Raw genomic sequence first — 25,545 nt, forward strand, 5'->3', positions numbered from 1 at the left:
CAGGTAACTCTTGGATATTTAAAGAGGCTGGGAGCACCCAGATAGGTAGGCCAAGACCCACTGTGCATGTCATGCTGCAGCTGCCGAGCTCCGGGCCTGTCAGGCTGGCTGGCCGGGCCAGGTACCCCGGGTACGTACCTTCTCCAACAGCTAGGTGCTGCAAGGATGCGCCCCAGGAGCGACTTTCTGACCCGTCTGGGGATGCCAGGGACAAGGCCATATTGAACCCCAGATCGACTTAACCCGTATCTTTGAACCGCGGTTTGCCGAACCCTCGACCTCCAACGACACAGAGCCGCCACAATCCCGTCCATGATGGCGGACACGATCCTTCTTGGTAGATGCCAGGAGATTATGTCCACCCGTCATCTTCCTTTACATGTGCTGACGCGCCAGGACTTCTGCGAAAACGCTCTGACTGCTTTTCTCCCACAGCATTTGACACGATGAGGGGTCACTTGCCTCGACACTTGTTCACAAGGGCCGCGACTGTAGCGGCGGCTCCCTCGCGGAGCTGCAAGCCTTCATCGCCGAGCCATGTCCTCCCACAGAGGAGGTACTCGACTCACCCTCCCAATGCGAAGCTCAACCTACCGATTGACTACTCAACAACGCCTCTCCTGGCTCACACATCGCAGTCGGCCCTCAACAACCCGGAGTTGCCGCCCGAGGTTCGCGGGGGCACGACCAAGAAGATGAACCTGTTCCAGTCCATAAACGACGCTCTGTCAATAGCCTTGGCAGAGGACGAGAATGTGCTCTTGTTTGGCGAAGATGTGGCATTTGGCGGTGTCTTCCGCTGTTCCATGAAGTTGGCCGAGACCTACGGCGGCGATCGCGTCTTCAACACGCCTCTGTCGGAACAGGGCATCATGGGCTTCGCCATCGGATGTGCTGCCGAGGGCATGAGGCCTGTCGCGGAGATCCAATTTGCAGACTACGTCTTCCCGGCATTCGATCAGATGGTCAACGAGGCGGCCAAATATCGGTACAGGGACGGAGCATGTGGGAGACACGTCGGAGGCCTTACCGTCCGCATGCCGTGTGGAGCGGTGGGCCACGGTGCTCTGTACCACACGCAATCGCCAGAGAGCTTGTTCACCCACATTCCTGGCTTCCGAGTGATTGTCCCGCGCTCACCTCTGCAGGCCAAGGGGTTATTGTTAGCGGCAATCCGAAGCAATGACCCTTGCATCTTCATGGAGCCAAAAGTCCTGTACCGGGCAGCGGTCGAGCAAGTTCCCGTTGCGCCGTTCGAGCTGCCTTTGTCCAAGGCTGAGATCCTGAAAGAGGGCAAGGACTTGACCATCATCTCTTATGGCCAGCCACTGTACATCTGCCAGAGTGCCATCAAACAGGCCGAGCAGGATCTGGGCATCAGCATCGAGCTGGTTGACCTGCGGACTGTGTATCCTTGGGACAAGGACACAGTCTTCAATAGCGTTCAGAAGACAGGGCGGTGCATGGTCGTACACGAGTCCATGGTCAATGCTGGTGTTGGCGCCGAGGTAGCAGCAGCCATCCAAGAGGACCCGTCCACCTTCATCCGGCTGGAGGCGCCTGTCATTCGTGTTGCTGGCTGGAGCACACCCACCCCTTTGATTTTCGAGAAATTTAACCTGCCAGATGTTGCCAGTACGTCCCCCCCCCCCCAAGAAGACCAAGTCAATGATGCGGTTGGAAAAGCGGCTAACAATTATCAGGGGTATACGACAACATAAAGAAGGTCTTGGAATATTAGCATCTCTTGAGCAGCGGGGGCTTTGCTCCTTGGCCTGGGGGCTGGCATTTCTGGGCAAAAGCGCAATGCAGGACGGTTAATGGCAGCGCCTCGGTATAACTTAAGGAATTCAACCAAAAAAAGTAAATAAATAATGAAAATGTTCCAAATTCGACAGTCAAAATTGACAGGCTGATTCGAGGTGACAAGTGTGGGGATGCTGTGCCTGTCTTAGATCAGGTTTGGAGACGCTCGAGGAGAGCAGACAGTTCCCACCAGGCTACCCAGGTACCCCGCCACACGCGGATAGCACCCCACTTCAAGGGGCCAAGCGCGGCTGGGTGTCGTCAACGCAACAACGTCCTTACCCCTGAAACCAACCTGTCGCCTCCGAACGATAACAGCTCTTCTTCGCGCAGATACCGCACCATCGACTTTGGGTGCAGCTGTAAAGCCTGACATTCGTACTTTGTATCCCACAAAGTGGTCATCACATCCCCCCAACCGCCCATGTCTGAGAGTCTAGAGTGGGTGTCTTCCTTCGTTGGAGACGCTCCTCCGGGAGAGGTATGCCTCGCCATGTCCCTACGGTGCCATTGATATCCCGCTGACTTCTTGAAGCTTTCAGATGTCATCGCCGGCAAGTTGATGCCCTCGAACCCGCCCCGCGAGTGCCCGACACTAACGTGCCCGGTCTAGACATCAAGGCCCTGACCGTCTCCGAGCCCAGCATCATCAAGGAGCTCGGGCCGGCCTTCCAAAAGTATAACGAGGAGCAGTTCATCACAGCCAAGCTTCCGGGAAGCAGCGAGCCGGTCATCGTCAGCTCGCACAATTCCCTGGGGGACGGCCGATACTACGACGTCGAGAGCTCCACCAGCTTCGAATTCGACCATGCCACGCAGAAAGCTAGCGGTGCCCAGAGCCATTCTCTCGAGAGCGCGCACTCTGATCTTGTGTATGTGTTGGTAGCCACCTCGGTCGCAGGGCTGTGTGCTAATATGTCGCGGCCCGCAGCAAGTCGACCTTGAAGAGCTTGGGATCATACGTCAAGGAGCACTTCCCTAACGCAGCCTACGGGGTTTACCCCATCGAGAACGACTCGAAGCTGGCTGTTATCGTCGTGGCCAGCAAATACAGCCCCAACAACTTCTGGTGAATATTGCCTCTTCGACACGAGGCCAGGAAATAATGAAGACTAATGGAGAACAGGAACGGCCGATGGCGATCTCTCTACGTCTTCGACCCATCTGACAGCTCTCTGGAAGGCTCGATCAAGGTCGACGTTCACTACTACGAGGACGGCAACGTGCGTCTTCTGACCAACAAGGCAGTCACGGCATCTGTCTCCTCGGGTACCGGCAGCGGCATCGCCAAGGAGATTTCCACGGCGGAGAAGAAGTACCAGGAGGAGCTGAACAAGGGCTTCACGAGTCTGAGCGAGGGCGCATTCAAGAGCCTCAGAAGACAACTGCCGGTTACGAGGCAGAAGATCGAGTGGGACAAGGTCGCCAGCTACCGGTTAGGACAGGATATCGGCGGCGGCAGCTCCAGGCGGTGAGCGTGGAGCAGTTGTTGGGCCGAATGCAGTCCTCTGTCAACCTCTAGGCTCAGTATGGGATGTCCGGAATGGGCGTGCTAGATGTTCAAAACCGCACTTGGCTGTAGTTGGCGTGAGAACTATAGTTCGCCCTAGGCATCATAGAGAGCATCACAAGCGAGCTGGTTTGTTTGGGGAGCACTGCGACGCTGACAGGCGCTGCGTCGAATATCTAGGCAGGTGTGGTGATACGAATACGATCCCGAACTCGACTGCTCAGTTTCACGACTCAGCATTGCCTGCGCTTCGAGGTCTTGAAATTGTGGAATTGTGAAAGGGGGTTGTTCGGGGACTTAATACTGATGTCGTAAGCAAGTGGTCAAGTGTCAGCCGTGGTGCACGGCAGCATTTGTGGACGGCGATTGTCATCGGCCCCGTCAGCCTCGGGTCTCAACAAGGTGCCGTTGCCGCGACGGAGGAGCTCCTGTGGAGAAATGTCATGCCCAAACGGAGGGGGCTCGGGAGCCAAACGGGCAGGGTACGGTTCGTTCTGGATAAGAAAGGTTGATGAGTTGCCGTGTCTGGCCAACCAGCGTGGCTTGATTTGATGCCCGGGGCCCGCGATGCACCAGTGGGGAGCCCCAGGGTCCCTGGCCTGTGGACAGCTCACAGTTCCCATTTGTTAAGCTCAGGCTCCAGGGTTGGCATAGCGGACCCTTTCCCACTGGCCAGGCTGGCTTGGCTGGCTGCCGGATTGCGAACTGCCCCCCCTTCCACCGCTGGTCTAGAGGGTGGTCAAAACGGTGATAGTCTCCGTTCCGTCGCCGCCGGGAGACAGATTGAGCACTCCGAGAAGTAGAACCTACATTATCTTTCGATTCCCCATTCCCGTCCGCCTGCTCGGCCTAATCCACCTCACCGTCCTCGAGTTTTCTTTGCAGTCCCTGCAGTCTGTCGTCGCAGCTTCACCCCCGGACCTTCCCATTGGCGTTCTTCTCCAACCCCCTCTGCTGCTACCTGCTTGCCCGTCGCACCAGCTGGCCGTGTCGAGTTTCTCTCAACTGACCTTACCCCGACCTGTCGACGCAACCCTCCGAACTTTCTCCCACTCCAGCAGGTACCACCACAACAAACCTACCAAAATGGCCGACAAGGAGTTCACCTACCAGGATGTTGCCGAGCACAACACCAAGAAGGACCTGTTCGTCGTCATCCACGACAAGGTCTACGACTGCGCAAAGTTCATCGATGAGCACCCGTGAGTTCTAACCGTCCAATGTTGCCCGCGGCTCGGCCGCCGGTTCCCCCTCCCCCGGAACCCCCCAATGCCTCGGCACCACCGGCAGCTCAGGCTGACACGTGCTCTTGCGCGACACACAGCGGTGGTGAGGAGGTCATGCTGGATGTCGCCGGACAGGACGCAACCGAGGCCTTTGAGGACGTCGGCCACAGCGACGAGGCGCGCGAGACGCTCGACCAGCTCTACGCCGGCAAGCTGAAGAGACAGGTACGTCTGGACGATATCGACACACGGGGGAGGGCGAAGAGTCCCCTCCTCCGAGTCAGGTCTGGTCATCTGCTGACGAGTAATTGCTATCGTGCAGCCCGGCGACCCATCCCCCAAGGCCCCCAAGCCCGGTGCGGTCACCCCTGCGACGACGGGCGATGCCACCGGCCTCGGCATCGGTGTCTACGCCATCGTGCTCATCGGTGGTGCCGCTGCCTACTTCGCCTACCAGTACCTCCAGGCCCAGCAGGCCCAGCAGGCAGGCCAGTAGACGGGGTGCGAGTTGGAGGGGCGTTGGCGGTGTGAAGAGGTCCTGGACACAAAGTCCTGCCGCCGTGTGTGTGCCAATCCCTGGGGCGTGCTTTCACCGGTGGTATCTGTCTTATATACACTTGTGTTATTTTGGGTTCTCCTTGCAGGTAGACAGAATTCAGCCTCGACAATTTCGACGTTACGCCTTTCCTTTTAAGGGTGTTCTCCTACACTTCTGGGCTCTTCCTCAATATGTGACGGGATTGATCTGACTCAAGTCGCAATACGCGTTGTCATAGTGATGATGCCTCTTCAACAGGGACTGGAATTTGAACTAGGCTTTCACCAACACATATATGCAGTTGCCATAATACTTCAGGTGGGTGGAATACATCAAAACTTATATACTGCAATTGGAAAGATGCGTGCCTGCAGTCCTAATAATTCTTGGTTGTCTGCCTGTCTGTCCTATTGTTGCTGCCAATACTTACATGCCGCATTGGCCCACAAACCGTCTCTAGTACCAGGCCACGTATAGCCCCGACTTGCATGATGAACCATAATTTATGAAAAGTCACCATTCTACCACATAATTTCCTTACATATCTCCGACGCCATCAAGCCGGGTGGTCGCCAATCTTTTGTCGATCTCTCAGGTGCTGGCACCCACAACCAAACAGCAGCCCGCCAACGGAGCTAGCACAGCCCACTTCCTTATCAATTTCCACGGCGTAATCAGCCAGTTACTTTGGGGCCTGGAGCGCTTTGTCTCAGCCTTACGACTTCCCACCCCTTCTTCTTGCCTCCACATTGCGACGTTGACCTTGTCAGCGCGCCACTCAACCACAACCTCTCGACAGCGACCAGCGACCCAGTTGTTCTGTCATCTCGTCACTGCGTCGCCGCCATGTCCTTCCTCGAGCGTCAGCGAGCCGCGTCGGCCGCGGCAAGTCGCGGCCCGACCGTCGTCGACCTCACGGGCCCGTCCAAAAAGGCCGCCCTCGCACCTCCTTCTCCCTCCCCGTCGGTCGCATCCACGAGCAGCGCCCTCGCCGGCACCACCCCGACCAAGAAGAACAAGTCGCGGCCCGCCGATGGCGCCGACATCTTCTCGCAGCCCACGCTCACGGGCACGGGCATGGAGCTGGGGACGCAGATGGTCTACGCGGTGCACCACCTCAAGGAGAAGGACAAGGAGCTGAGCATCTACGAGATCATGGACCACATGTCGCGGCGGCCCGTCACGGAGAAGGACCAGAACGAGCTGGCCGAGATCCTGCGGCGCAACCCGCGCGTGCGCTGGATCCCCGACCCGAACCTCACCGAGCAGCGGTGGGACAGCGGCACCTACGTGCACAACCCGCTCATCCCGGGCGTGCGCAGCAAGGAGTCGCTGCTGGCGTACCTGCAGAAGAAGAAGGACGCCATGTACGTGCAGGTCAAGGACCTCGAGGACGGCTGGCCCAAGGAGAAGCTGTACCAGGCGCTCACCGAGCTCGAGAGGGACCACAAGGTGCTGGTGGTTCGCACTAAGAAGGACAACCACCCGCGCTACGTGTGGAGCGACGACCAGACCCTCTGGAACGAGGTCGACCCCGTCTTCCAGAACATGTGGCACAAGATCCCCATCCCTGCCGTCGAGGACATCAACCTCCGTCTGACACAGGTCGGTCAGAAGCCCACGAGCGAGGACCCACGCCTCAAGGTGGTTGCCGCCAAGGTGGAGAAGAAGAAGAAGAGGGCCTCTACGCGGCCCAAGAACCTTACCAACACCCATCTTATGGGTCTCTTTGACGACGGCAACAAGAAGAAATAGCACCTTCTCGTGGCTGAGGTAAGAAGCTAGGTAGTATCGGTTGGTCTTTCAGTTGCGTGCATCAATCATCATCATAAACGGCGTACCGGAGTGAATTTAAATGAAAAGAGAATAAAAAAAGTCGGGCGAATGGTAGATCTGGACGGGGCCCTCGACAGACTGTTTCGATTTCGGCCACTCATGGCGTACGGGCACACTGAGCATTGGTGGAACGGGGACCAGAACTCCCAGGGAGTCTTTTTTCTTTTGCTTTGCTTTTTTCGATACGAGGCTTTGCGGGGATGGGAATGGACTTTTCGCGCATACAGAGAGGCTCGCATACCCGAGTGTGCTTATACTAATCATCAATAAAACCACTGAAGCAATCTCGATGGCTGTGACATCGTGATCACAAATCAGAGCTGTTCATTCTCGGTGACGGGCCTACATTTACCCCTGAACTGGACTCCTCTCTTGACGACCAGCTCCCACATCACAGTATGGAAGGAACCCTTCCGATCTGCCAAACCCGGTCTGGCCAGGAAATGGCCAAGCCAAGACACACCCACACCTTTTCCCGAAGGGGCTTGACCATACAAATCAAACACACAAAGCACAATTCAACAAGCGCCGGTTAACCTGGGACACGAAGATCCCAGCAAATAAACACCAGGCAAAAAACTTTACTGCGCATCCTTGCCCCCCTCGAGCCGGATCCGATCAAACAACACCAGGAAGACCTCGGAGTCCTGCTGCCCGCCCACGCTGTACCGCCCCTGGACAACATAGCTAGGCGCAGCCGTGATCCGAGCAACCCTCTTGGCCGCCCTGTCCAGCGCGTCCGCCTCGGCCCGGGCCCGCGGGTCGTCCAGCACCGCGAGGAGCTCCCCGGGGCCCCCGCACAGGCCGGCCCCGATCGCCACCTCGGCCAGGAAGCCCCTGTCGCTGACGTCGCGGCCGCCGACGAACACGCCGTCGAAGAGGGCGTCCAGGGTGTCCCGCAGTGTGGTGTCGCTGTCGTCCTTTCCTCCTCCTCCTCCTCCGTCCTGGTCCCCCTCACGCTCCTCCTGCTGCTGTTTTTGTTGTTGCTGTTGCTTCTGGGCGAGGAGGAGGAGGATGTGCGAGTCGCGCGTGTTGCCGCATAGCCCGTCCCAGTTGAGGGACAGCCCCATCGACTTCGCCCGGTCGTTGACCCGGTCGAACCAGGCTGCGGCCCTCGCGGGGCCGAACATGACGGCGTAGTAGTCTTTTTTCTTGTATCCTTGTGAATGTATCAGCTCTTGGTCGACTATGTTAGACAATATTTTGCCTGGATAGGGGTATTGCCTCCTCAGTGTATTTTTTCCCTTCTTTCTAGCTGTCCTGGGTGAAATAACTGTGGTGATGATGGTGACATTGCTAGGTAGGGTGAGGGTGTGGGAATCTCACCTGATACCTTGGCCTCTGGATTTAGGTAGAAGGGGTTCCAGGTTACTTCGAAATTGACTTCCGGGTGTGCCTGCTTGTATATGTCTATCGCCTTGTCGAGGTTCTTCTTGCCGATGTAACTCCAGGGACAGACCGTGTCCGAGAAAGTCTGAATCGTGATGGTGAGATCCGGAGCCATGGTATCAGATTTTATACCCATGAACTAACTCAGTATCTGTAACTCTTTCTCACCCCAAGATGATACCAATCCCAGTATAAATCGTGATGAGGCTGCTATTGTCGAGTGATGGGCTGCTGGCTCATATGAGGTAAGCAGCAAATCCATGCACGACGTCCTGGCGGTTCCCTTGACATTGACAGCGAGCGGCCACAGAAAGAACAGCAGCACGGGGAGATCGAGGGGAAATAGGCCCAGTATATGTGGAGAGAGAGACAGGAGCCCAGGCACGTTTGCTTTTACATTATTATTTATTACTAGACAGCCCAACAATGCCCTAGAGAGCCACAGCATGGGTGCAATGCCGCATCACAGGCCCGAAGATTAGTAAACAGAAAACCGAGCCAGCGCCCGGCTACAACAAAACTAGCCTGGCCTCGGATCCTGGCCAGCTTCCGGTTCCGACCTCTTACATCTACTTGGCGGACGCAGTCTGTCTGACGAGGCTGGCTCGGCTCTCTCAACCCAGAAGTCGCTTGGGCGCCACTCGCTGATGCGAACAAGGGCTTCATCAAGCAAGTACAAGAAATATCTCCTGACCTCGTCTCACCGGCCCTCGATATATGACATGTCAGTGTCACACTATTGTCAAGCTGTATGTCAAGTACACAGAAGTCCCATTTTTTTCTTTCCTTGGTCATCGAAGCTATCGGACGTCTAATTGTTTTACACGTTACAAAATAGTAAAATAGGTAGTCACTTTTGTGTCTGCTGACCTGGAAAGCAATCAACCGTGAGCTCCAAACACCATCCTGTCATCGTCCTGTTGCGCTGCCACGCTTGTCCTGCCTTTTCGGTGCCCATTTGCCAGTCTAAAGGAGTGAAGAAAAGTGTACTCCCAGCCGAGAATCCTCATTACCACCCTCCACAGTCGATTCAAGTTTGCGCCGTAACTTCCGCATTATAAAAGAATAGGTGCAGATTTCCGCACCAATTGAACAATCAATGGGTACCCGCCAAAATTCTTTCTGGAATCGTCACTGTTTGACGGCCGAAAAGGGTTGAGAAAATACGAGCCGGTCTGCTGTCATGATTTGTACTTGCATGCCTGGATATGCAACCAAAGAAGAGGTTTCTATGCCTCTAGGCCTGTGCACGCACTGAGTGTCCTTCTGACATTCGTGGCTCCTCTCAGGCAGCCCAGAGTTCACCCTGGCGTGGCTTGTTGTAGTTTGCCGCACCAGGCTCAGCGCTCCCAGGTCTCTGCAAGCCCATGGCCGCGCTGTAGAACAGCTGCCCTTGTGCGGCCGGGTTGCTGGGATACCCTTGGTCAGGGTCTGGGTAGACGTAGCTGCCGTTGCCGTTGTTGCTGTGAACAGGCGATGCCGCAACATGTGAGGGGGAAGCCCATCCAACACTGCTCATGTGTGGGCTTCCAGCAGCACTGCCGGGTCCTTGCCCGTTCTCGATGCTCGGCTCCAATGTCGTCGGAGGCGCTGCTCCATAAGCCGTGGGATGCGATGTTGGCCGGACGTTGTTGGCGAAACCTGCCGATGTTGTAGATGTGGGGCTGCCGGTGTGCAGGTCGTTGCGCAGGTGGGCGGGCAAAGACGTGTTTCCAACATAGCCGTGTTGCATTCCGTTGGCACCCACCATCTCGGAGCTTGGTGACATGGACATAGTCCTTTGCGCAGGAGAGGGAGTAGAGATGGGCGATCCATGGTTGCTAACTTGATCACCGTCAGACCGGGCAGGACGTGCGGAGCCCGAGCGAGCCACGCTATTCCTGGCCAGGGCCTCCGCAGTCGCGCGGGCAGCATCCTCGACTGTGCCAGTGTGATGGTTTTGGTGGCGAGTGAGTGTCGTGCGTCTCGTGAATGTCTTTTGACAATCGGCATACGGGCACTTGTACGGCCTCTTACCCGAGTGGATCCGACGATGCCGCGCCAAAGAGCTAGAGTCGCTGAAGGGCTGTTTTGATTCTCGTCAGCTATTGAGGCTTGTCTGTCAAAGTGCCGGAGAACTTACCTTGCCGCAACGTTCACACATGTGTGGCTTCTCTCCCGTGTGCACTCGCTGATGAACGGTAAGAGCGGATCGCTGGATGAACTGTTTGCCGCAGTTTGGGAAGTCGCAGACATGTGGCCGCACACCAGTGTGGATCCGCTCTGATTTCAGTTGTTAGCATGGTCGCCGTGTCTTCAAATAACCAGGGCTCCGTCCGAGAACGAAAGGACGATGTGACGGAGTAGCGGCTAGCGGCCATGGAACAACCAAAACTCCACTTCAACACAAGCCAACGACCCTAAATCTGTTCAAGTTGCAAAGAACGCCAAGAAAATGATGGTCACATACCATGGCGGGCAAGATCACTACGCCTTGCGAATCCCTTCCCACAAGTGCTGCATGGGTATGCCTTGGGAGGTGGCTGGGCCGCTACCGCCTCGGGGGGCTTCGCATATTGGGGCATGGCGTGGGCAATATCGGGGGCCATGCCAGGAAATCCAATTGGGCCCATGTTGGGCTCGGGCATGTGGAGAGGGGCGTGCATCGCACTGGGAGAGCCATACGGCCGAGCGTTTTGCATGCTGCCGTTCATGGTAGGCTGCGAGTACCTCGAGTGTTCGGATCCGTGAGGCGAGTCGGCGCGGTCCATCGGAATCTGGGGGAGTTGCTGGTGAGCAGGCTGTTCTGGAGTGGATCCCTGAACACCTGGAATTGAATGCGTCGCTTGAACGCCGCCCTTTTGGTTCAGCATATTGGTAATGCCCATAACCTCACCGGGAGCTGGAGACGACATGATTAAGCTGGAGCCAGACAAAGGAGGCGAGTTGGACAGGCGTGACGCACGGTCCACGGGTTCGTCCGCAAGGAAATTGCACTCCCGCAGCAAGGAAATAAGATGTGTCTTACAACACCAGAATGTTTCGGAACCCGGTGGCTGTTGGTTGCAGGTGCGCTAGATGCAGGTCGCGAATCAACTGAAGCTGTTGTTAGTAAAGTTCGAGGCTGAGGGGAGGGGCGGTGAGACTGGTGGGCATATGAAAGGTGAATGGCGTCTCCCATGGCCGAGGTGATAGGTCGAACAGGAGCCGGAATGTGAATGTTTTAGAAGCCGTGACTGTTTGGAGTATATTGGTGAATGCCTCCAATTAGTGACAGCCGGCGTGCATGAGCTGCAACCCGGCTGCCACTTGTCCCCTAGTCTGTAGTCCGGCCCGGTGAATGTGTGCTGAACGGATCGATCATGACTTACTCAAGATGAACACACGAGACCACAAAGGTGTGTATCAGTTCGGCACTGGGCAGCAAAACGGGGCCTGTCGTTGGCGGTTGCTGACTGCTGCACGCGGCTGACCGGGCCCTGTCTGGAGACCCGTGAAATGCTGGGGGTGGGTACCGGATTGTCGTGCACGGATCAAGGTGCAGGAAGAGGCGCGTGTTGAATTAGTAGAGACGCGCTCTGTCCTGAACCAGCCTGGTTTTGGCAATTGCCTTGTCAGCTCAAATACTCTTTGAAATTCCGGCTCTGTCTCCCGCCCACAAATACGGTGACTGCTGGTGGAACTAGGATGACGTGGCAGAGGGCAAAAGATGGCCCTGCCGACAGGCCCGGAGACAAACTCTGTCCCAGACCTGCAATCTTGGACGGATATAGGCAACCCCTTTACAAACGCTGCAGGATGTTGACGCACCTAGTGTCTGTTTTCCACACTGGCCAAGGCCCGTTTGGATCTTGTCTATTCCGGTGCACAGTGTAGGGGACCAGTTTTACCTGCAAGGTCGGAGGATTCGGCGTGGGCAGATTTGACGCGCAAGGTGATGCGCGAGGTGCCCGCTGCCCTTCGCAGTTGCGCCCCGACGCGTTGATCAGGAAAGACTGTTGTGAGGGGATCCGTAGGGTCGATGGCAATGAAGGCCGAAGTCGTCGGAAGAGGCTGACTCAATACAACCCGTCCTCGATTACTGCCGACTGGAATTCGCACGGCGACTTTGATATCTCGGTGTCTACTCGGACGCGACAGGGCTAGTTGTGACCTCGGTATGGATGGTCCTGATGTCACCGTTGGAGTTGGTAGGATCTGTGGACGCGTAGGAAGCTCGAATCGGCGTGGCCGCTGACTGTCAAATTCTGCTTGAGCCGGTCAGCTACACTGGACCGAAGGGTTCAACACTTTTTTCTTATGGCACATGCGCAGGACTAATGCAGATCAACGGAGACGTGGCCAAGCGCAGACGCAGAGAACCGCTGTGCGATTAGAGCTCGTCACGATGTTGCTGCTTCAGGGTGGACTGCGAGGTCGGCAAGCCAGGGAGAGAGGCAGAGCAACGCAGCGCAGGCGTCAAGAGTCGGGAAAGGTGGCCGTCAAGGATGTCGGGGGCTCAGATAAACCGATGGGACGCCAGGAAAACTCAAATGGGAGGAGGCGAGGGATGGCCAACAATGATTGCACGACGGCTGGTCCAGAGTCCTCGATACTGTTTGCAGGCGCGGCGTTTGTTTGGGGCAACAAGATATCAGAGGCCTGCTGCTGCTTTCCGTGTCCCACACGTCCAAGCCAAAACAATGCGATAGTCCGATGCAACGCTCCCAGTTCCAGTCACAGTCCTGGGCTCTCGGTTGTGATGGTAACAAGGGCGGCAAGGCGAGGCGAGGCGAGGCCAGGCAAGGCGAGGCAAGGGGTTTCGAGTCGGTGAAGAACTTACGATGTGGTTGGTGATTTCGGTGGCTATGACGACGGCGATGTCTACACCCTGAACAAGGAGTGTGAGGTGCAGGCTGTCCGATGCTATGAGGCACAGACAGAGACGGGAGTCGGAGTCGGAGAGAGGAGCGTGTGGCGGTGGTGATAGAAGATATGACGCTCTGACGGGAAGGAGGAAGTTTTGGGTCGAGGACAAGGGGTCTTCTTAAAAATAAAATCGTACCTTATGGCCCTGGGCAGGTACTAAGGGCGGGCGAGGGCAGGTAGCTTTTTCCATGGTCCAACCCACTCACTCTATTTCACTTCCAGGGTTTCCACTCGACCATTGGCTGGGTAGCGGTCCTGTGTAAAGGACGGCCTCTGGTACAGCCCACCATGCCTGCACAGTACACTACTGCTTGCACCCTTGCCCAGGCTGCCAGACCGACAGGTCCGTTGAAACATCCCAACCTTGGGGGGCGCCCAGGTGTGTGTCCAGGTGTGCAGGGGGCAGCATCTGTACACAGCCGGTACTTGGGCAACCAGGGCTCCAGGGGGGGTGGACAGCAAGGCAAGCCCACCCAGCCCACCCAGCCCACCAGCATCGAACCCACCAGCCCAAGCACCCACCATGTGCAGCCCAGCCCACTCCACCCCTCGGCGCACAGGGCGCTGGGGAGCTCCTTCTCTTCCGCCCGCCTGCAGCCAGACCAGAACCGAGCCGAACCCTTTTCCCCCCTGCTGCTGCCCGTTGCCCCCGTTGCCCCCGTTGCCCCCGGCCCCAAGCCTGCCTAGCTGGGTAACTGACTGGCTGGCCAATGTGCAAATCGACGGACTGCCGGGGTTTCAAGTCCCTTCATCGCCCTTTTCTGCTGTGTGTCGTTGATTGCAGCAGACCTCCCGAGGTCCCTTACCCGCTCCACGCTCAGTCCCTCTCCGCTGCAGTCTGCAGTACGGTAATCGGGGCCACCAACACCGACGCAGTCTGGCAGCCCGTCAGCCCGTCAGCCCGTCCTGCTCCTGGGCATAGTTTCCCGTCGTTTGTTTGTTTGCCTGCATGTTTGCCTGCCTGCCTGTTTCTGTCTGTCCTGCAGATGAGTTGGCAGATCCTCCCAACTCAACGAGTCGTCAAGATTTGCAAGATTCGGTGTCCTGAGACGCTCACCCAAGGCTGGGGGCACCGGGAGCCAGAGCCATGCAGGCCTCGCCCAACCTTGGAACCTTCTGCACCACCAGCCAGGCCAGCCAAACCTTGCCCTTCGGACGACGGCGGACGGACGGCCTGCGCCTGTGCCTCTGCCAAGCCTCGACAACTCCAAGGCCAGAATGGCTGCCATTTGGTCCCTGTGTCATGGCAACAAACTCAATCTGCCAGGCTTCGAGATGAGCCAAGCAAACCGTGCTGTTCCGACTTGTGCCTACTTGCCGCCGCTCCTCGCCTCCTGCACCACCCAGCCCGCTGGTCTTGCCTCGAGGACCGGGGCACCGGGGGTCAGGACAATGGCGAAAACCTTCTTCAGGCAGACCCGGCAGGGAGCCATGTAGCCGACCGAGACCACCCTGCCACTACGGAGTACGGCACAGGGACCTGAGGGACAGCACAACTGCGTTTGACATCAGCGCTCAAATCGCCGCCAGGCTGCGAACCCAGCTTGGGAGCTCAGACTCCCGTCTGATCTACCGCAAGACAGCAGCAAATGTGTGATGTGATCAATCTCTCGCATCGCCTGTCTGCCATTACCGATGCAACCAGTCGGTATTTCTTGCATCACCGCCTGATGTCGATGCAGCTGCCCAAGTAGCGTCCGCGATTCTACACTTCAGCCAGCCCAATGCTGAGATGCTTCCCCTCTGTGCCCTGTGCACTGTGCTTTTCGACCAACGCTACTGTAACGACAACAATCTCCACCTCATACGGAGCCGGCGGCCCTGCCACGGTAGCTCCGTAAGTACTCGTGCGGTACTCGACTGCCAATTCCAGGAGCCTGGTCGGCTTCGACGGGCGAGAGCCCATTCGGCCGTACACCGTAACTTTGCCAGCGCGGGCGCCACGAGACATGGGCCATGCTCCAGTTACGTTTTGACGATTCAGATGTGCCGTAACCTTTCCCCATGTGGGAGGCCAGATGCATTCCGCCCTCGACTATCCTAGGCCATCATTCAATGGAGAACGCGGGAGCATGCAGATATGTGCTCCGTACGTCGATTTAAAAGCAGGCCCGCGCTTCGACTCACAGCAGACGCTCGGACGTCTGAGCAACTCAATTTGGTCTCGGAAACGGGAATGAGTATGGAAGTGAGGGGGAGCTGACGAACGGGGACATTAACGTGACAACGCTCGCCCCTGCTGTCCAGCCCTACCCTCAGTCTCACATACATTGAGCTGACCTGTCGTTCGCACGCCACTATTGCCCTACTCGAAAGCGAGGTCGAAGGTCGAAGGTCGAAGGGTCCTTGAGAGCTTCTTACGCGGCCTGTTGCGGAGGCCCGCATGCTGCCCATCATCGTAGCTCACAGTTGTCGCTCACGCCTTACCGCTACTTCAGACATCCTGACAAGCAGTGGACACGACGCAAAGGGGCAACCCGTCAAGAACCCGGCGGAGGAGATGAACTATCATCATCACACTTCAGGAGGCCCCCCCGGCCGCAGGGTCACATTGTCAAGGAGGGCAGTGGGGAGACTGCGCTGGCTTGTGGCTAACGCTTGGGGCAGTGACTGGGGCCTAAAATTGGCTTTTCCAGAAGAGGCAAGTTTCTGGAACCTTTCTAGAAGATATGGATCCTTCCAAAGACGGGGAGTGGAGCCGTCGCCCTGATCATCCCTGTCTCGCTAGTCGAATATGAAATGCGAGGCAAAACTGCGGTGGGAGCAAGGACCACACCAGCATATCAGATGTTCGCTGTCAGTGCCGCCTGCGCTGGTCTTGCATGCCACGAAGCGGTCAGGGGACCGACCGCCAACGTTATTCGATGACCAGAAGCGCCCAGCTGCAAAGATCGAGACGGATTCCAGCCCTTATTAGGAGGTAGAATCAGGGCCGGTCGGAAATGGCACAGGACGGAACATGGTGAAATCATTGCACGGAAGCCTGCTTTCGCGGTCCAGGTTGGCCCGTGTCACCCCTTAACCGGCAATGAGTACATGAACCTACTGATTGATTGTCTTGACGACCAAGTCCCCTGCAAGTCCGATTTCAACGTCGTTCCATTTCAGCCTCCCTGCCAATACATCCCACCAGACTCCTCGGATATTGACCTAAGTCGAAACCACAGGCATGGGCTAAGTACTTCCAGCTCCAATCGTTGCAGACTAATCTGCCTAGGTACCTAGGCCCGATTGAGGTCACACCTGAAAAATTGAGTCCACCTGCACTTCTCAACGTGCTCGTCTTTTCCGTTCAGGGAGTGAGGCTACCCCCTGCCCCAGCTCATTTGAAGGCCGGCTTTCCCGAGTTCCTGGCTCAGTCCCAAGAGCCACCTGAAGATCTCCGGCTAACGGATTGGACCACCCGGCAGTGCATGATATACAATACATGTACATCCAGGTACCAGGGCATGCATTATTCTCTACGAAATTCGGCTGAAACGGCAGGACAACTACGAGTTGTCTGCCATCGTCTTTGGCTTCCAGTCGTGCGTATACTAGCTTCTACGTCATGAGAGGCTCTGCAATCTCAGGCCGCGTCGTTTCTCTGATCACTCGTTGCAGTATCGATCAGGCAATGCCCGACCGTCATCTCGAACAAGGCACCAAGACAAGGGAAGGGGAGTGCTGTGAAGCCCAATCGGGCATCACACGTCACTCAAGGCAATCAACATTACAACCCAAATTTGGTTTCGTGCCCTTTGAAATTGGGAGGGCGCAGTTTCTAATTTCGCCCGCGCACGAAAATGTCGTTGCCCAACTAATTGACTGCAACTACAGCAAGCTTCGTTGCGCATCTGCCGTGCTCCCAATCGCCAATAGGCTCGCAACTCATGCCACGGCGTGGCAGTCGGCTCATCTTCAAACCATCTTCTATTTTTGGTTACTTCCCTTGCTACGCCGGATCTAGTAAGACTTGACAATAATTTCCCTCGTTAGTCGCCGTCATTTGCCCACCTGTCAGCCTGTTTGGATTCCAGGGCCACTCTGCCATACAAGATGCTCTTCCCGTCTGAGTCCAGGATCAAGTTGATCCAAATCCCTGATGATGGAGACGGATTACGGAGCTTGGCGTTGCAGCCGCAGCGATCACCAGTTGGCTCTCCTGGCCCGTGTCCCGGGCCCTCATCAGGGTCCATTATTTCTGTCGTGGAACGGACCGAAGGGCAACAGAGTAGCCGTGCTGAATGACCGACTGGCCCGGTCATTGAGGATCGATGTGGCAGACCACCAGCTGCCCATTGTTTCTCGGGCGAGTCGGCCCTCACACTCCTCTCCAGCCCTCAGCCCTGCGAACAGACATCCAGACATCAAAGCGCCATCTCAGCCCACAGACGCCGAGGGTATCCTGTCCATCTTCCCTCAGCTTCAGCACTGGCCGGCCGTGTTTCAAAGGGCGGCTCTCAGTCTGAATGTTGCAGCAGATCTCGAAACATAGATCTCGAGAGCTATGACTTTGAGCAAAACCATCTATTGACTCGTCTCCTCAGGCTTGTCCGCCTTGGGGCATAGCTCTCAATGACATCGTCCTGGCGCCAATAATTGCGTCAGGTATAGTTTTGACAGGTTATAAAAATCACCAGACAAGAAATAGAGCGTTGCTGGAAGCCCGTGCTCGACACACCTTTGGCTCCAGGCATGCATACCTAGGCAGTCCGCTCCTGCTTCAGGAACCTTTCCGGGTCGCAATTAGTGGCGTTGCGACTTCGCTGGAACACGTTTTCCCAAACGCGAAACATACCGGAAGCTTGCGTACTAGGTTCAAGGCCACAGAACCTACTTATCTACCGTAAAACGTGCTGGGACTCGGCGCCCTCACGTTAACGCCCGGTATTGTTTTTTCAACCATGTTAAGCAAAGCTCGAGGCAGTCGGTCTGGCAATGCTCAAAGTCAAGCAACATCCTGTTTGATTGGCTTGAATACCACCGAGAGCAGGCCACCGAAAAATATGGTGTCGTAGGTCGACATCCAATTGATCAGCACATTGACACTCATCCTGGGACAATAGGGGCGTCAAAGCTTCGTTGCTGGACCAAGAGGTGACTGCCTACCCAAGCGCTGGCCAGAGAACAGAGGCCTCATTTCAGAGCTGTTCGCATTGAATTGTAATTCGTCGGCGATTCGGTACTATAGAACACAGGCTTAGTGATTGCCGCGGCATCAAATTGTGATCAAGAACCACACTGTGAAGAGATTGACCGTTGTCATTTCGAGCGGCTTCGAATACGAGGATAGCCTAGGGCGGACTGTTCTCGTCTACCCCGATCAGCGAGACACATGCTTCAACTTGTTGCGCGACTCAAGGTGAGACTTGGGTCATGCCCCACGAGCTGGGACTGCTCCTCGTTCCCGGCTTCGGGCCACGTTCCGCGAGTGGGTCTTCTAGAAGCCGGGATCTTGGGGCGATGTCAGTTTGCATCAGGGGTGAGCGGGCAGTCTGGCAGTCCATTAGACTCGCCTGGAATTTTCGCCCTAGGCACGCTCACACACACCCGGACCAGGCAAGCCAGGGAATCGCAGACGCAAGCACACGCATTTCCGCGTACGCACGCCTCCTCCACGTTTCCCCCAGAGCCTAGTGTCATCAGTTCTGCTGCGCCTCGGGGACTTAACAGGGTTCCGTGTCTGATCAGAGATGAGAGATCGGTGACTCGGGCAGGCGGGAGGACGCAGTGTCTACAGGACGGCCAGAGCTTCCTTCTGGAAGGACTCCACCCTGGCCAAATTTGTGATCGATTTGTGCAGGATCGTAGAGATCATATCAGAGGCGAGCGCCGAGAACAAATAGCTTCGTCAGAGAATATTGGGCGAGTAGCTCACAGTCCGGAGTAGAGGCGCTCGTCGATGCTACTGCCAAGTCACGGCTCTTCACAGATTCTGTCAAAATGGTGCGAGTCCAGGAACCGGGAGGCGCGGTACTGCTACACGCAGACCCCCTTACTGTGTACTCTCAACAACGGCATCTTCAGTGAGAACAGGGCACGGGCGGATGCACGATGCATAGGCACCCGGCCCCACCCCCATGTCTATTCATGGCATCAAGCCTGGACGAACCTGCGATACAGGCCATATTACACATGTAAAACCAGCCGGGGAACCAAGCAAAGCCGAGGCCAAAACCCCAACCCAGGCGCGGGTGGAGTGACGCCACAGATTCCACTGTGAGGACTGCAGGCCGGTGTTCTTCTGGGAGTCAGTTGCCGGCGTGGCCGTTGACCCCGGGGCGGCTGATGTGCATCGGAGGATTATATGATTGTGGCAGACGTCAGAGGGAAAATGCCTGCTCGTTCCGCTGCGATTCGCTCCCCGAAATGGGGGAATGGATGAGGAAGAGGGGATGAAGCACAGACCGTTCCCTGTCGGTGTGTTCCAGCTTCTCTACGGAATTGCTCAACTTAGATGCTCGCGCCAACCCCCCCAAATCGTGAACCCAGCACCGATGCTGTCATGATGTTTTGCCTCACCATCAGCGGACACACACACCTCTTCCCACTCGTTCCCGTTGATCCACCAGAATTTTGACAGCAGAGACTCTCGGCCAACTCCCCCCGCCTCCCAGCATGCAGGGCCATCCCCGAGAACCATGGAAGCCGCTTGCACAAGATCGGTTTCAAGCCGCGCATCGCCGTTGACCGTTTGCACCGGCCCTCTCAGAGTTCATCTTCTCTCACGCTCCAATCGCGGTGTCGATCCCAGGGGGGTTGTATTCGATCTCGCGCCAGATCTGAGGTAGCTTTTCGTAGCGTCAAGTCACCTGTTGCCCTATCACCCGCCCCGGCCTACCGTGTGGGATCTTCACCGAGACCGTTGCATTTATTTTTCCCGCGCGAGAGCACCCTGTCGGCATATCGGACGAGTCGTCCTCTGATCAATGCTGGCGGGCGAGGCCGAGACGTGGGCGCCGAGGTCCAGTCCGCAGTTTCAGGGCAGGCGGGCGAGTTGTTGTTGTACTATTATAGATATTAACACATGGATTATTAGGATGTTGGATTCCAAGCCGGCGCGAAGCCCGGTGGAAAGCGGCGCAAACGAGTATACTTCTACCCCCACGTATTCTACTGCTATATGCGCGGTCCGGAGTTACTCACCTTGGATAGCGCTCGGGCGGCCCTACAGTATCAGCCCGTCTGGTTCGGGGCGTTCGCCTCGGCAAGAGTTTTGTGCCCGCTGAGATGTGTTCACTCGTCATCCGCATCGGAGCTTCACATGTGTAGCTATAGAGAATCGGCGCTGCCGTTTTTTGTGCGTCACCTCTTCTGTTCTGAAAACCCGGCCCACGGAGAGCTTTGCCGTGTGCAGGAGATCGAGCAGAAGCGCCCCCCGGCCCTGCGGTGTGTGGCCATGCTCACAGGGCTACATCAGGTGAACCGGGACGTTGTATACACCTGGCCCCTGAGACTGCAGTGGTGCGACTTGTAAAGCCAGGGTCAGCACCTTGGGGCCAGCGGAAAGAGTCTACAGAAAGAGGGCAACCGATGCCCCAACCCGGCTCTGGAGGGTCGAGATCGACCGTCAGATCTGGCCGAACTGTGTCGGTTCGTTGTCGACGGTGTGTGTGGGTCGTCACGACTTCCCTAGCCATGTGCCTGCTCATCTATACAAGTAACGTTACGAAGGCTCGGCTGCGGTCAGGCTCAATGTGGAGAACTCAATCAAGATCACTGGTTGGAACGATTCGAGATAAACCTGTGGCCATCCAGTGCGCAGGTGTGGCTGCTCTTCATGACCAGTGGTGGGAGTTGGGCTCTCGGAGCGCTTTCATCCAGTGGGCAGCTGTGATCTTCGGCCTGACTGCTTAGCTTTTCTGTTGGGCGAATATGCCCAGGTATGAACAGATCTAATACAAGAAGTTGAGTAGCAGCATAGACAAACAAATACACATTCCCTGGTGGCCTGCGAAATGCCTCGCGGCAAAAGATTCCGATGTATCCATTCCCAAAGTTTTGACTTGACCACCACTTCTATAAATCAGTTACACCTTTTCACCCACACGCGCGCGCGTCGACGTCACACGCAAACAGGCCGATGCCCGCATAGATCTGGCTGCCACACCCTCCGCTTCACAACCTCACAGGCTCGGCCTGTCCACCCACCCACCGCGGTGGTGCATCACGCCGACCCGTTCACGTCCAGCTTCCCCTCCGTCTTCTCGACGTAGTTGACCAGGTCCTCGATGGTGCAGACCTTGAGCCCCCACCTCCTGGCGAAGGCGATGCACTTCTCGCCCCTCAGCATGCCGGGCTCCCTGAATATGGCCTGGCCCTCGACCTCCTCGCCGTCGTCGACGAGCTCGCAGATGACGCCGGCGGGCTCCTTGCCGGCGAGGCGGCAGAACTCGGTGGCGGCCTCGGTGTGGCCCCTCCGCTGCCTGACGCCGCCGGGGCGGGCGCGCAGGGGCAGGACGTGGCCGGGCCTGCGGAAGGAGGCGGGCTTGGCCTGGGGGTCGGCGAGGGTGCGGCAGGTCAGGGCCCTGTCGCGGGCGCTGATGCCGGTGGTGACGGAGGGGTCGGCCGAGTCGACGGTCAGGGTGTAGGCGGTGGCGCGGGGGTCCTCGTTGTCGCTGACCATCTGGGGCAGGTCGAGCCTCTGGGTCAGGTCGGGGGTGAGCGGCGCGCACACGTAGCCCGAGCTGTGGCGCACCATGAAGGCCATCTGCTCGGCGGTGATGTCCTGGGCGGCGATGATCAGGTCGGCCTCGTTCTCGCGGCCTGGGTCGTCTAGGACTACTATGAACTGGCCATCGCCTGCGACGGGGGGGTAAGAGGGTCAGTACATCGGGTGTGGTGGTGGGTGGGCATGTGATTTTGTGTACGTACGAAAGGCCTTGATGGTGTCGGGTATCGAGTCGAACTCGGACCGGTCGAGGGTTGTGGACGGCATTATGGATCCCATGAAGAGGAGAGGATGGTGTCGCAAGGGCGTGAGGAGATCAATTGGAGTGGTGGCCGCCCTTGTAGTCCGTCAAGCACAGCTGGGCAGTCGGGACTATGTCGGCTTCCTCGGTCTAGTCCGTAGTGGTCGGTCGTGAGTCGTTCGGGGCGGATGTGGGAAGACGGTCGGCACGGGGAAGGGTTCTATGGGTTTGAGTGCGGCTCAATCAGGTCGGCAAGCAGTGTTGAAACCAAAAAGAAGAAGAGAAAAAGACTCGCTATGTATGTGTAATGGTAATTTGCAATACTGTGTCGTGACATAGATCCACGAGTGGATGTTGTGTCGTCTAGATCATCAAGTGTTGCTCACCATCAGCCAGCCAGACTGCCAGAGTGGACAGCCCCGCGAGACCCGTTCCCGTTCCCGCTGCCGCGCCCGACTCGAGTCGACTCGCCTGGAATCGGCTGATGAGTGAGCATATGGGAATGCTTAGGTCATCGCGTCATTCGACAATGCCGAAACCTTGGAGGCACAGAGCCTCCGTGGACACCTGTTCTTCGCCTTTGGAGGAGTCAGGCTATGCCAGTGCCCATTGCCGAGCCAGTTTTCCTGTCTCTTTGGTTTCGTCAGCAATGGTGAGCCGCATCAAACCATCCCCTCCAGCTCCCTCGGAGTGCCTGGCAATCTGCCTGCTGGGCTGAAGTGCAGTGGACCCCTTGCCGTGACGACCCTGCAGCACCTGCAGCACCTGCAGCACCCGTTCTGCCGTTGCAGGGATCGGTACCGTACCCGGACCGGCCAAAAGTTACGGAGTACAGACGTTGAGGCTCTGACTTCATCTGCACCTGCCCAACTACTCTCTCATCACCTCACCTCCGTCCTCTGCATCGTCGACCCTCCTTTCTGGCAGGCCTGCACATTATACACGTATGCATAGATAGCCTCACACGCACCAATATGGCGCCGTCAAGGGCACCCGTTGCCATGTTGCGACAGCTCCGTCAGGCTCGTCCATCACCTTCGCGTCTGCTGCCGCTCCGTTTCGTGGCATCATGCCGCAGTTTTCAGAACAGTGCCCCTGATGCCAGTTCCAACTCCGGGCCATCCTCCTCGTCATCACAGTCCTCGTACTCGTCCGTGAACGCATCCGAGGTCGCCCACTTCAACGAGCTCGCCGCCGAGTGGTGGGATCCCCACGGCTCCTCGCGCATACTGCACCTGATGAACCCCCTGCGCCACGACTTCATCCGCGACTGCCACGCATCCGCACCAGACGCCCCACAGCCCGCCCGAAAGCTCCGCTACCTCGACGTCGGCTGCGGCGGCGGCATCTTCGCCGAGTCTGCCGCCCGCCTGCCCACCACCGAGTCCGTGACCGCCGTCGACCCCACCCCCGAGGTCCTCAAGGTCGCACGCCTGCACGCCGCCAAGGACCCGTCCCTGGCCCCCAAGCTCAACTACGTCGCCGGCGCCATCGAGACCCTGCCCTTGCCGCCCACTGCCGAGGCCAAGTACGACGTCGTCAGCCTGTTCGAGGTCATCGAGCACGTCGACAAGCCCTCGTCCTTCCTGGACCGGTGCGGCGAGTTTGTGCGCCCGGGTGGCTGGCTTGTGATGAGCACCATCGCGCGCACGTGGACGAGCTGGTTCACGACCAATTTCATGGCTGAGGACGTGCTGAAGATCGTGCCCAAGGGGACGCATAGCTGGGACAAGTACATCAACGAGGAGGAGCTGAGGAATTACTTTGCCAGGAAGCACGGCTGGAGCCACCCGAGGGTCATGGGTGTCGTGTATGTGCCCGGCCTGGGCTGGAAGGAGGTCGCTGGCAGCGAGAAGGTCGGCAACTACTTCTTTGCCGTGAGGAAGGACCTCTGATGCTGAGAGACTACGCGACCCGCCGCCCTGTCGAACATGATGTCGGCGCTGGAAACCCGAATCAGCCGCCAGCAGCAACGCAGGAGACCGCAGGTAGCATTTCTCAGTTGTGTACGCACGCACTCTGCTCGTCATATGAAATTGCTGGCAGAGTTGCCCGACCTTGAAAGCTGGCTGCTTCAAGTCTCTCTCTTGAAGCCACCTTCCACTTACATCTTCATGTTTGGATGCGATGGCAGATGCGGCGCAGATGACGTAGACTTGAAGCAGCCAGGCGCCGAGGACGCTCCCCAGCAATCAGAAATACCTAAGTAAGACTGCCCGGGCGACTCCAACCATCTCGGAATGGACCTACATTTGGGGGCCTGTATGAGCCTGTTGGTTGTTTTCTTGCTAGTGTCAGTGACAATGCCAACAGCATCGCCTCGATTTCTAAGCACTCAGTCGATCAATCGTGCAGGCAGGCCATGTATCACCAGCCGCGTTTCTGTGATCCGGATCAAGATCATTCGGGACTCTAAAAAAAAAATTCAACAGTTGCCAGCGAGATCCGACGCAATCTGGTCGAATTAACCGAATTTCATACATCTTTTTATTTATTCAGCAATCGCCATTGCCGTCCGCCACGATAGGCCAAGCCGGGCGCTTCCGGTCGCAAGTCAATCTTCCTCCGTCTCGGCAGATCGGCAATCTCGGAATGCCAAGCATGGACGACCCGGCGCCTTGGAGAGTTTGAGCGAGATCCGAGTCCATCCTCATTACCAACCGTTGATTAACGATGGCATGTAGTGTAGGCAGCGACCACGGCCCTGAGATCACAGACTAGGATCACATGGGTTTGAGCCTGGCAGAATAAGGTAGTATATCTAAGTAGCCTTGGTCAGACTAACAAGGTAGCGTGGCAACTAGGGAAGACGAACCGTACCGGCATAGGTCGGCCTTCGCGTCTCGCGGCTCTCGCCTTTATACGCATCATCATTGCTCATCCGTTATGCCAAGTCCTGTCAGTGGCCATCCCTACCCCATCCTGACACAATCCACAGACATGAATTACACCATTTACCTACAGGGCAGTACCACATCTTTTTCCACGGCCAATTGGACTGACCCACCGTTCATCGGCAACAGGATCGGCAAGCTGCCGCTTAAATCCGTTGCAGCAATGGGCGCCATGCCCGCCTTCCTGCCCTCCCGTCCATCCCCGCCCGGATGTGAACAGCAAAAAAAGGGGATGACGATGTGTGCCGGATCGAGTACCCAGTCATACCTAAGTAATGATCCCTGCCAGGATCCAACTAAGCAACAAGAAGTTGCTCCACTCTGTATAGATACGGCCCGTCGCCGCTGCTGAATTATGGGGCATAGACAACCTACTTCCGAGGAATGCGCCGAGATACCAAGACTGAAATCTTTCTAGATATTGAAGGGAGACAGCCTTCAGGGCAGAAAGAAAAACAAAAAGGCCTTCAAGGACACTCGCATTTATTGTTGTTGTCGCATTCGTGATGGTAGCGATAGGCGACGTTGCTGTCAGCCCCTGAGATCAGCGAGTACCGCAGTATCG

At 57.0% G+C, this 25,545-nt stretch overlaps 7 protein-coding genes across 7 annotated transcripts; 4 read left to right on the top strand and 3 right to left on the bottom strand.

Moving 5' to 3' along the window:
• Positions 1 to 446: 446 nt before the first annotated feature.
• KVR01_000734 (uncharacterized protein) lies at positions 447 to 3,281 on the top strand (the record flags this gene model as incomplete). The annotated part of the gene is made up of 4 exons (XM_044782214.1): positions 447 to 1,635; positions 2,420 to 2,678; positions 2,738 to 2,875; positions 2,933 to 3,281. 4 exons carry the CDS (start codon positions 447 to 449, stop codon positions 3,279 to 3,281), a joined length of 1,935 nt encoding a protein of 644 aa, XP_044650683.1.
• A 1,121-nt stretch (positions 3,282 to 4,402) lies between these two features.
• On the top strand, positions 4,403 to 5,038 carry KVR01_000728 (uncharacterized protein; the record flags this gene model as incomplete). Its single annotated transcript, XM_044791845.1, has 3 exons — positions 4,403 to 4,518; positions 4,641 to 4,767; positions 4,865 to 5,038. 3 exons carry the CDS (start codon positions 4,403 to 4,405, stop codon positions 5,036 to 5,038), a joined length of 417 nt encoding a protein of 138 aa, XP_044650677.1.
• Positions 5,039 to 5,926: 888 nt separating this feature from the next.
• KVR01_000595 (transcription factor TFIIE subunit TFA2) lies at positions 5,927 to 6,835 on the top strand (the record flags this gene model as incomplete). The annotated part of the gene is made up of 1 exon (XM_044793851.1): positions 5,927 to 6,835. One exon carries the CDS (start codon positions 5,927 to 5,929, stop codon positions 6,833 to 6,835), a length of 909 nt encoding a protein of 302 aa, XP_044650544.1.
• A 662-nt stretch (positions 6,836 to 7,497) lies between these two features.
• KVR01_000967 (uncharacterized protein) lies at positions 7,498 to 8,441 on the bottom strand (the record flags this gene model as incomplete). Its single annotated transcript, XM_044781495.1, has 2 exons — positions 7,498 to 8,075; positions 8,243 to 8,441. 2 exons carry the CDS (start codon positions 8,439 to 8,441, stop codon positions 7,498 to 7,500), a joined length of 777 nt encoding a protein of 258 aa, XP_044650916.1.
• Positions 8,442 to 8,806: 365 nt separating this feature from the next.
• KVR01_000590 (uncharacterized protein) lies at positions 8,807 to 13,408 on the bottom strand. Its single transcript, XM_044794097.1, has 7 exons — positions 13,107 to 13,408; positions 12,095 to 12,531; positions 11,656 to 11,877; positions 11,250 to 11,380; positions 10,755 to 11,186; positions 10,428 to 10,567; positions 8,807 to 10,370 (listed from the first exon to the last, which is right to left on the bottom strand). Exons 5-7 carry the CDS (start codon positions 11,170 to 11,172, stop codon positions 9,591 to 9,593), a joined length of 1,338 nt encoding a protein of 445 aa, XP_044650539.1. The 5' UTR covers positions 11,173 to 11,186; positions 11,250 to 11,380; positions 11,656 to 11,877; positions 12,095 to 12,531; positions 13,107 to 13,408; the 3' UTR covers positions 8,807 to 9,590.
• Positions 13,409 to 20,571: 7,163 nt separating this feature from the next.
• KVR01_000649 (3,4-dihydroxy-2-butanone-4-phosphate synthase RIB3) lies at positions 20,572 to 22,731 on the bottom strand. Its single transcript, XM_044785135.1, has 2 exons — positions 22,049 to 22,731; positions 20,572 to 21,976 (listed from the first exon to the last, which is right to left on the bottom strand). The coding sequence occupies exons 1-2, from the start codon at positions 22,122 to 22,124 to the stop codon at positions 21,342 to 21,344; spliced, it is 711 nt and encodes a 236-aa protein (XP_044650598.1). The 5' UTR covers positions 22,125 to 22,731; the 3' UTR covers positions 20,572 to 21,341.
• A 329-nt stretch (positions 22,732 to 23,060) lies between these two features.
• Positions 23,061 to 23,981, top strand: KVR01_000082 (hexaprenyldihydroxybenzoate methyltransferase; the record flags this gene model as incomplete). The annotated part of the gene is made up of 1 exon (XM_044784101.1): positions 23,061 to 23,981. One exon carries the CDS (start codon positions 23,061 to 23,063, stop codon positions 23,979 to 23,981), a length of 921 nt encoding a protein of 306 aa, XP_044650031.1.
• Between the last annotated feature and the right edge of the window lie 1,564 nt (positions 23,982 to 25,545).

Source organism: Diaporthe batatas (assembly GCF_019321695.1).
Source record: "Diaporthe batatas strain CRI 302-4 chromosome Unknown Contig00001, whole genome shotgun sequence".
NCBI lineage: Eukaryota > Fungi > Ascomycota > Sordariomycetes > Diaporthales > Diaporthaceae > Diaporthe > Diaporthe batatas.